This window comes from Tupaia chinensis, unplaced genomic scaffold, assembly GCF_000334495.1.
Source record: "Tupaia chinensis unplaced genomic scaffold, TupChi_1.0 Scaffold000423_1, whole genome shotgun sequence".
Classification (NCBI taxonomy): Eukaryota; Metazoa; Chordata; class Mammalia; order Scandentia; family Tupaiidae; genus Tupaia; species Tupaia belangeri.
Window position 1 is genome coordinate 5,479,672 of NW_006159928.1, and position 10,768 is coordinate 5,490,439.

A 10,768-nucleotide genomic window follows, 5' to 3' on the forward strand; every position below is an offset into this window, starting at 1 on the left:
GGGAAAATTGGTTCAGTTAGTAACTTTCTATAGTATATATACCACAAGACATCGCCTCTATAGTGATTATAGACTTTCCTCATTTAGAATATGCTCTAAAACACAAAACTGCAATATATGGATGACCGGTAAACCAACTCCAGACCCTGTAGGGCATTTGGACCAAGAGCTATCTGTTAATTCTACCCATTTCACTATCACAAAAGGAAGTGTGATAAAAGTAAGAGCTGTCTTGGTGATGCCTACTCCAACCTCTGTCAATACATCTTTAATTCTAAAATATTAACAAACAAGAATTCCTTCTCCCAGGATGTAAACTACGTAAGGGACAGGTAAAAGTTCACTCTCTATATGGTGAGCATCTGTAAAATGTTACTACTGATGGACGTTTTTGAGTGCATGCCCCTAACTTCACTTTATCCATACGTTCCATGAATTTTATTGCACAAGGCCACATTACACTAGAGAGATAAATGTCTCAACATAATAAAACTGACTGTATTCTAGATGGGATTAGAAACAGAACCAAATCCATGCTAATCTTCCCCACTACTCTATCTCCTCACAAAGAACAAGATGGCCAAGGGAAAAACAACAAAGAAGAAAGGGGGAAAAAATGGCTCATGAGGGGCCAGCCGGAGGCACCATAGTTCAGGTGGCTGGATCCCACATGGACAACTGCACAGTTCAAGTCTCAGCCTCAGAGGCTTAAAAAACACACCAGGAACAATGTGCATGCATGTCCAAAACTCTGAAAGCAGAAATGTAGAAGGGATTGCAGCATGACCATTCCCCATGAGAAATGCTTTTCTCTGTCTCTCTCCAGTGAGCACACTAGCTAATTTTTAAAAAATGGTCAGTGAGTACTGTTTTCTACTGCAGTGCTCTCTAACAGAAAGACGATGAGGCAAGCCTCACATGTAATTTAAAACTTTTAAGTAGTCACATTAAAAAGTAAAACTAGAACCAGCAGGTGGCATGGGAGTTAAGCACATGGATCCCACATGGCCAAGTGCACAGTTCGAGTCCTGGATCCAGTGGCTTGAAAATATGTACCCAGAATCCCAAGAATAGCAGAAAGAAGGAACTTTGGCATGGCTATCCCCCCCTGCAGGGAGATTTCTCACTTTCTCTGTCTCTCCTTGCCAAGTGCCCATGCCCCATAGCAAATACTAAAAAAAAAAAAAAAAAAAAAAAGAAAGTAAAAAACAGGTAAAATCTTCATGTATTTTATTTAGTTCAATATATTCAAGATATCACTTCAACATATAAAATTATTTATGATGTATTTTTACATCCTCTTTTCAGACTGGATTCAATGTCCAGTGTATATCTATATTTACAGTACATATCAACTCAACTAGCCTCATTTCAACTACTCAAGAGCCACATGGAAGGCTATTAAAACAGAAGTCAACCATGTTATAAAGATGCTTCTCATTGGTTATTTAGAATAGTTTAATTTCTTTCAAATACTAAGTAAAATTTATAGAGAAACTGTAAAGCATCACTATTTTCCCTTCAAAAAATCCTGTACAAAAAGTAATGTGAGAACATTGGAATTGGGGCCAGTGTCACAGCAGTAAAGTGCAACGCTCTGCAAAGCTACCCACATGGACAGGACCACACGCACACCAAGACCTCCCTGAGTACTCCAGCACATGTGCCCATGATCTAGAGCTGCCTGAAGGTGGGAGTGAATGGCAGTGACAAGACCCTGATGGGGGGTGCTGCCAGTCTCTCTCTCTCACTGAAGAGATAAACAAACTTAAAGCAAAACAAAAAAACCCACATCTGGCATCACTAAATAACAAGAATGTGTACAGGAGTTACTGTCTAATAAAGTCACAAGACTGTCCTTGAAAATGACCTGTAGTAATTAAAAAACAAAAACAAAAACACTGAATGGACAAAAATTAATTCAAGGCAACCACATGATAAAACAGGGTTAATCACTGAGAAATAATATTAATTTTTACAGTCCACACTATCCCCCAGAGGACATAAGGGCTCATCTACATTTATCAACTGGTTTACCTGTACCAAAGAAAACAATGTTCATAAAAGTTTATTTTACTCAGATTTGCTAAGCTAAAAAAAAAAATTACACCATATTTATTATTCCCGAAAAATCAAAGTTTAGCAGCCATCTGAAAATGTCCTCCAAAAAGGTCTATCCTGGGACCAGCAGTTAGCGTAATGGCTATGTCGCTGCACTCCCATGTAGTCGACTGTGGTTCCAGCCTTGGACCCGGTGGCTTAAAACTCATGCCGGGTGCGTGTACATGCGTGCCCAAGATCACAAGAGGAGAATGGAGGAGAAGGGACTGTGGTGTGGCCATCCCCCACCCCCACCCCGGGGCTTTCTGTCTCTGGCAAGCGCATGCGCCCTGTAGCAAAAAAAAAAAAAAAAAAGTCTCCAAAAAAAAAAAAAGGCCTATCATGGTCTAGATTCCAAAAGCAAATAAAATGAAAACTTAACAAAACTGACACAAGACAACCAAGCAAAAAACTAATTTCATATTCCCTTTCAGCTTTCATCTCCTATGCCATTCTTGATACTGTTTTTACAGCCCCCAGAAAGAATGTATTAAAAATGTTCCCAATAAAGTCAGATGAGAATTATCATGACAGACTCCTTCCTCTTCCTCTACTTTTCCATCTACTTCCACACACTTAACCCCGTGATTTCTTTGGGGCAGACTAGAAAGAAAAATTAAAGCTTTTTCAAAAGCCCTGAGTACCAAAGACTAAACCTTAGAATATTTTAGACCAGGGTATCTCTTTGTTGAAAAGATTTACTTCTAGTCAGATTAAAAAATAACAGGTAGGTGTGATTCTCAGGTCAGCCATACACCTCAGCCACTGTGCCATATGCTGGTACCAAAAAAAAAAAAGGAGGAGGAGGAGGAAGAGGAGGATAAAAAGAAGAAAAGAAGAAAGAAAACAAGTAACAGAAAGGAAATACTTTAAAAGTACTATTAATTTGTAGTAATAACCCAGAAATACAGGGTGCAGGTGTGGTGGTTAAGGTGCTGGATTCCCACATGGCTGACTATGGTTGGAGTCCTGAACCTGGTGGCTTAAAAATCCCGAGAGAATACCTTTCGAGAAAAGATTGTCATGAGGCCATCCTCCTGGGGGTGATTTCTCATTGTCTCTCTCTGTGTCTGTTTGATGAGCATATGCACCTTATGGTAAAAACTTTAAAAAATAAAAAATAACCAAGAAAAGAGAATAACAATTTGTGCTAGAAATCTCTCAGCCCAGGCCAGCCAGGTGGCGTGGTGGTTAGGGTGGCTAAATCCCATATGGCCTACAGTGCAGTTAGTTTGGAGCCCAGAGGTTTGGAAAACTTGTTTGGCACATATGTGTGAGTGCCCCAAATCCTAATAGAAGAGAAGGGACTGTGGGGACCAGCAGTTAGCATAATGGCTACGTTGCTGGACTCCCATGTGGTCGACCGCGGTTCATGTCCTGGACTGGTTGGCTTAAACCTCACACCGGGCGCATGTGCATGCGTGCCCAAGATCCCGAGAGGAGAATGGAGGAGAAGGAACTGTGGCGTGGCCATCCCTCCTGGGGGGTGATTTCTACCCTTCTGTCTCTCTGTCTGTCTGTCTGGCGAGCGCATGCGCCTTATAGCAAGAAACCTCTCCAAAAAAAAAAAGAAGAGAAGGGACTGCATGTGGCCATCCTCCGGGGCATGCAAGGGTGTGCTTTCTCACTCTCCCCCCATCTCTCTTCAGTGAGAATATTTCCTATACCAAACTTTTTTAAAAAGAAATCAGCCAAGCCTAATTTTCCCCCTCAATCCAAGATAAGAGCAACTGTTCTGTGACATTCAGTGAGAAGCAAGGAGACCCGGTAGCCACAGGGACTTCTTAAAGGCTAAACACATGCAATAGATGACCGGGTTGTTTCTCAGGTGTGAATTAGTCTGGAAGTCACTCCCCTGAGCTTTCAGGTTCCTGTTCATTACCACCACCCTACTTACTATAACTAGTACAATAGCTGCTGGGTTACGTCTTAGTCCCACAACTATTTAAGGATGAGAACTCCAGCTAGCAAGTGGTGCTAAGTGCAAATAAATGCCTGTTAAGTAAATAAGTGCCCACATGCTTCGCACACAGAGCTGATGAGGATTACCATACCTGCTGTGTTGGCTGAAAACTTGCATCCCAGGAATAGCACTTAAGATTATTCCAAAATCAGAAAATCCTACTAACAAACTGTCCCTGCAAGAAGAAATACTAGGTCGAATTCTTTGATTTCCTCATCTACTGCTCAAGTCTTTTGCTCCACTAGACTCATCAGGTGGTATGACGGTCTGTGTTCAGAACCACTTTGCTCTCACCCCCTCCCCAGTGGGAAAGCTCTACAACAGCAGGGACTACATGTAAGTATCAAGCACTACTCCCAGTTATTCAAAGAATCAATAAAAGCTCCACTAGCAATAAAAACTAACCATGTGAAATTCTGACCTAAGTGTTCCACATGCATTAACTCATTGAATCCATATATTCATTTTACAAACAAGGAACTAAGAGTAATTACAATATGCATAACCAAAACTACCAAATGGCAGAGACAAGATTCAAATTCAGGATGTTGGACTCTACTCAGCCTGGCCTCAATGCCTGTTTCTTAATCTGGATAGTATACATAAAGACAATTACCTACATAAGCAGTAAATGTCCTATGTTTGGCAGGGACAGGACATAACACAGGAGTTACGAAAGGCTATGAAAAAGTGCTTCATGAAAATGATAAAATTAGGGGCCAGCAAGTAGTGTGGTGGTTAAGGGTGCTGGACTAACCATGGTTTGAGTCCTAGACCTGGCGGCTTGCTTTCTCACTTTCCCACTCTCTCTCTCTCTTGCTCTGTCCCTCTCTGGTCAAATTAAAATAAGTAAATAAAAAAAGTTAAGTAAAATAATCTTTTTAAAAGATGAAATTAAGTCACTACGTCACTCTTGTTCCATAATATTTTTTTAAATTGCCAGCGGGATTGTGTGCTCAGCAGAGACTAACACAGAGACAGAGAGAAAGAAAGCATCTCAAATGGGGTCATAGTCATATCAAAATCTCCTTCTCCATTTTCCTGTTGGGACCTCAGACACCTATGCACACATGCCCAGCATGTTTCCTAAGCCACCAGAACCAGAATTCAAACCACAGTTGACAGTTGGGAATCTAGTTACCTTGCACATGCCAGAGGGTAATAAGCCTATCCTTTCCTAGTTTTGAGACTGGCAAATTAAAAAGTACAGTCTTGGGGCTGGCAGGTGGCATGGTGGTTAAAGGCGCTGGATTCCCACATGGTCGACCGTGATTCGAGTCCTGGACCTGGTGGCTTGCTGGTGCTGGACTAACCATGGTTTGAGTCCTAGACCTGGCGGCTTGCTTTCTCACTTTCCCACTCTCTCTCTCTCTTGCTCTGTCCCTCTCTGGTCAAATTAAAATAAGTAAATAAAAAAAGTTAAGTAAAATAATCTTTTTAAAAGATGAAATTAAGTCACTACGTCACTCTTGTTCCATAATATTTTTTTAAATTGCCAGCGGGATTGTGTGCTCAGCAGAGACTAACACAGAGACAGAGAGAAAGAAAGCATCTCAAATGGGGTCATAGTCATATCAAAATCTCCTTCTCCATTTTCCTGTTGGGACCTCAGACACCTATGCACACATGCCCAGCATGTTTCCTAAGCCACCAGAACCAGAATTCAAACCACAGTTGACAGTTGGGAATCTAGTTACCTTGCACATGCCAGAGGGTAATAAGCCTATCCTTTCCTAGTTTTGAGACTGGCAAATTAAAAAGTACAGTCTTGGGGCTGGCAGGTGGCATGGTGGTTAAAGGCGCTGGATTCCCACATGGGCGACCGTGATTCGAGTCCTGGACCTGGTGGCTTGCTTTCTCACTTTCTCACTTTTCTCTCTCTCTGTCCCTCTCTGGTCAAATTTAAATAAACAAATGAATAAATAATAAATAAAGTTAAATAAATAATTCAAAAAAAAAAAAGGGAAAAGTACAGTCTTATTTGAATCAACAAAGTTTGGGACCAGCAGATGGCCTAATGGTTACATCGTTGGACTCCCAAATAGTCAACCATAGTTCGAGTCTCGGACCCAATGGCTTAAAACCTCACGCCTGGTGCATGTGCATAATGTGCCCAAAATCCTGAGAGGAGAATGAATGAGAAGGGACTGGGGGGAACCAGCAGTTAGCGTAATGGCTATGTTGCTGGACTCCCACGTAGTTGACCGCGGTTCACATCCCGGACCCGGTGGCTTAAAACTCACGCTGGGTGCGTGTGCATAGGTGCCCAAGATCCTGAGAGGAGAATGGAGGAGAAGGGATTGCGGCGTGACCATCCCCCCTGGGGGTGATTTCTCACTTTCTGTCTCTATGTCTCTCTCTCTCTGGCAAGCGCACGTGCCCTATAGCAACCTCTCCAAAAAAATAATAAAGAAGGGACTGGGGTGTGGCCATCCCCCTGGGGGGTGATTTTTTGCTTTCTATCTCTCTAGCAAGCAGATGCACCCTATAGCAAAAATCTCTCTTAAAAAAAAATAAATAAATAGGGGCCAGCAAGTGCCATGGTGGTTAAGGGAACTGGACTCCCACATAGCCAATCACGGTTTAAGTCCCAGACCTGGCGGCTTATTCTCTCACTTTCCCTCCCTTCCCCACCTCCCTCTCTGATCAAATATAAATAAATAAATAAAGTTACATAAAATAATTCTTAAAAAAAAAAACTAAATAAATAAATAAAAATAAAGTTTAAATTTTGCATTGATTAAAAGACTGGTATAGCACCATTTCCCTGGCTCAGCAGTAACATGCTGCTCAAGAGAAGCCAGATCCCACATGGTGACCAGTTACACATTCCCAGCTTGGTCTGCCTGAAACATGCTGCACACGTGTGAGAGTAGCCAAGATCGCAAGGTCTGAAGAAAGTACTCTGGCATAACCGGACCCTGTGGAGGATACTCATCTCTTTCTCATGATCTATTATGAATACAGAAAAAAAAATTAATAGGTATGTATTGTTTTCTTTTCTTTCAATTTATGAAGTTCACATGCATGGGGAGTGCACCTTCCACAGGGTCTAATCACACTATGATATCCATCTTCCAGCCCAGCAAACATTGGGAGGCTACATGTGTCCACCATGTGTCTCAGGCTGACCAGGCCAGGGACTCAAACTACAGCCATCAAGTGCAATCTGGCTTCTCGTGAGTGGCATACTATTGATTGCACTATGGAGCCAGACCAGTATATACTATTTTGACCTCAAGTTATCTATTACATTTTGCCCATCTTTGATATTGTATGAAACCAATATGCTCTGAAATGTTCTTGTGACTCTGAAATAGGAATTACTAACAAATGCTTATTAGTTGCTTGTTTTGTACGTGGCATCATGGTATGAACGGACTCAAAAGGAACAGTCAAACATCAGGGCGCCTTGGCATTCACCTACTGGGAGTTTATTTTATTATGAGTATAAAGTATATATAAAAACTAGTCTTTTTCTACCTGTTTTTATTTTATTTTAGGTTTTTGTCAGAAGGTACATATACTCACCAGAGAGACACAGATAGAGGGAAAGAAAGCAATCATCCCACAGAAGGATGGTCATGTCACAATCCCTTCTCTTCCGTTCTCCTCTCAGGATTTTAGGCATGCATGCATACATGCCAATGTGATAATCAAGCCACCAGGTGTAGGACTCAAACCACAGTCGGCCACGTGGGAGTCCAGCGCCTTAACCACTGCACCACCAGCTGGCCTTTAGGTTATGCATTTTAAGAATGGTATGTCAAGGTCTTAAGAAAAAATACAGGCAGTGTGAGTTAGACTCCTACATAGTAAACAGTAATTTCTTTCTTTCTTTCTTTTTTTTTTTTTTTTTTTGGGTTTTTTGCTATAGGGCGTGTGCACTCGCTGCTATAGGGCGTGTGCACTAGCCAAACAGAGACAGACAGAGAGACAGAAAGCGAGAAATCACCCCCCAGGGGGGATGGTCACGCTGCAATCCCTTCTCCTCCATTCTCCTCTCGGGATCTTGGGCACGCACGCACACATGCCCGGCATGAGTTTTAAGCCACCGGGTCCAGGACATGAACCGCAGTCGACTACATGGGAGTCCAGTGACATAGCCATTACACTAACTGCTGGTCCCAAACAATAGTTTCTGATTAGAAGCCTACTATATTTTTATTTCTAAAGTCATTTTTAGCATTTTTCTCAAAAGAACATTAAATCAAAGTCTTCAAATTGCCACCATTCTTCTGTTTTTTGAATGATTTTCAAATAATACCATCATAGTTAAAGCTGGTGCCAATTATTCCTTCCTAAAACGCTCATGAAATTCTTGGTAAAAACTATACTCTGGGGACCAGCAGTTAGTGTAATGGCTATAGCTATGTTGCTGAACTCCCATGTAGTCGACCGCGGTTCAAGTCCCGGACCTGGTGGCTTAAACTCACGCCAGGCACATGTATGCCAAAGATCCTGAGAGGAGAACAGAGGAGAAGGGATTGCGGCATGGCCATCCCCCCGGGGGGTGATTTCTCGCTTTCTGTCTCTCTCTGTCTTTCCAGTGTGCACATGCGTCTTATAGCAAAAACCTCTCAAAAAAAAAAAAAATATATATCATATACTCTGAATACTAACTAAGGTAATTAGTAGACTCATGGCAGCCAAGCTTCTTTATTTTCTCTTGTCCCTGATTTGATAAAAAGCTGTTAATATTTCATTGCCTAAATATTCTTCAGCACCATCTCAAAAAGTAAAAAGTAAGACTTCTATCATGGATGATTTGACACAGATGCCTCAGAATCCTGAGTGAAAAGAGAGGACGTAGCTTAGTAATGCTTCATTGGGGCTGCACTGTGCCATGGTCCTTAAGACAGTATAAACTCAATGCATATGTAAGATTCTTGGTAAATAGGATAGATGACCTTCTGTATTTATCCTAAATGAAAATTACAGAATTAAAAAAATAAAAGCTTGTGATGAACAATAAAATCATGAGTAATGATTTTAGCAAAAACCAGTGGAACTTGTACTTTTAATAAAAATGCAGCTTTTATACTAGAAATGATCTAGTATCATTGCAGTGGGGGTTTTCTTTCTTAAAATTTCAACCCACTGTTTGAAGCTGGTAATTCGTTTTAAGGCCCTTTTGTTTTTTCATCAAAGGGTGTGTGCACTCACCACAGAAAGTCTAAGAGGGAAAGTAAGAATGCACTCTGATAGAGGATGGCCTTGTCACAATCTCTTCTCCACTTCTTCCTTTCAGGGTTTTAGACACGCATGCATGCACATGTACCAAGTGTATTTTTCAAACCACAGGCTCTGGCTCTTGAACCACGCAGTCGGCCATGTGGAATCCAGCTGCCTTAGCCACACACCACTGGTTGGCCCCTTTATGTGTCATTTTATCCACTGGTTTATGACTACTAATGGACAACTCTCCCACTTATTCATTCATTCCTTTTATTCCTGTTCCCTTCCCCCCCCCCTTAGTATACTGTTGGAGTTGGGAGCTTCAAAAGAATGAAAATTTGAACTAACTGTTATAGAAAAAGGAAAAAGGTATCTATGGTCACACAAAGGACTACCTGGAAGCATTAAGAGCATTTTGACCATTTCTCTCCATACACCCACCTTTCTCTGTGGCTCTACATGTCTCAGTAGAAGCAAAGTCTTATTTCCTAACTTTCTTGCAACTAAACATGTGACCTAGGCTCAGTCAAACCTGTGCATCAGAACCTAAGAAAGAAGGATCCTTTCTGGAAAGAAAATCAGTAGTTACCACTAAGGCAGCAAATGGAGAATTGAGATGGTAGGATCTTGTATGCAGCATCAGAAATCACACCACATACACTGCAGTGGGCTACACACAGTAACAGCCGTGACATCCAGGTGTGATTCTGAACCTTGTTATTTACTGACTGCCTCTTTCTTTGACCCTCCTAAGGATTATGTGAGGTACGCAATGACCCTTAATAAATACCATTTCTGCTTGAACTAGTGAAAGTTGGCTTCTGCTGCTTGCTAAGGACACAAACCAAACTAAATAGAGAAGGAAGTGAAAAAAGGTTAGAGTTAATACACTAGAGGGTGGAGGTAAAGAGGTTAAGCTAAATCTCTTTGGGATTAAATTGGAGTCAAAAGAGGAGATGGCACAAATCAGCTAATCTCTTCATCAAAAACGTTCTACCTAGTTTAAAAACCTTTAGAGGCTAATTTCACATTAGAGATAAATTCAACTAGCCAGCCTAGTGTACCTAAGTAGGGAAAAAACAATTCAGAGCTAGTGTATCTGAACATAATTCCCATTTTACTTATACCAATTTTTGATTTTTGCTATAGGGTGTGAGGACTCACCGGCATTTAATGTTTTTTTCTTTTCACTCATTGTCACTGCAGCCTGCTTTTCTCAAAACTGGTAGATTTGTAGATAAATCAACAGTCTTTGTGAAACCACATGGCAATAAACACATGCTTTTTCTGGTACAACTTACTGATTATACTTGTACAGTTACCATATATTACATATTCAACCCAAACTTCAGGTTATTTTGGGGTTCAAAAGCAGCAAACACAACAAAACTAAATACCTGAGGAGGGGTCCATTAATAGGGAAAGCCCCTGTGAGTGTGTGTGTGTGTGGGGGGGGGGTGTATGTTTGTTTGCTACAGGGGACATGCACTTACCAGCAAAAGAGAGAGAGAAGAGTGAAAAAGCACC

General features: G+C 41.3%; 1 protein-coding gene across 1 annotated transcript in view; it reads right to left on the bottom strand.

Moving 5' to 3' along the window:
* Positions 1 to 8,722, bottom strand: part of UBE2N (ubiquitin conjugating enzyme E2 N) — a 17,455-nt gene extending 8,733 nt beyond the window's left edge. The window contains exon 1 of the mRNA XM_006154832.3: positions 8,687 to 8,722. Coding sequence (XP_006154894.1) covers positions 8,687 to 8,707 — 21 coding nt within the window. The 5' untranslated portion in view covers positions 8,708 to 8,722. The remainder of the gene's footprint in view (positions 1 to 8,686) is intronic.
* Between the last annotated feature and the right edge of the window lie 2,046 nt (positions 8,723 to 10,768).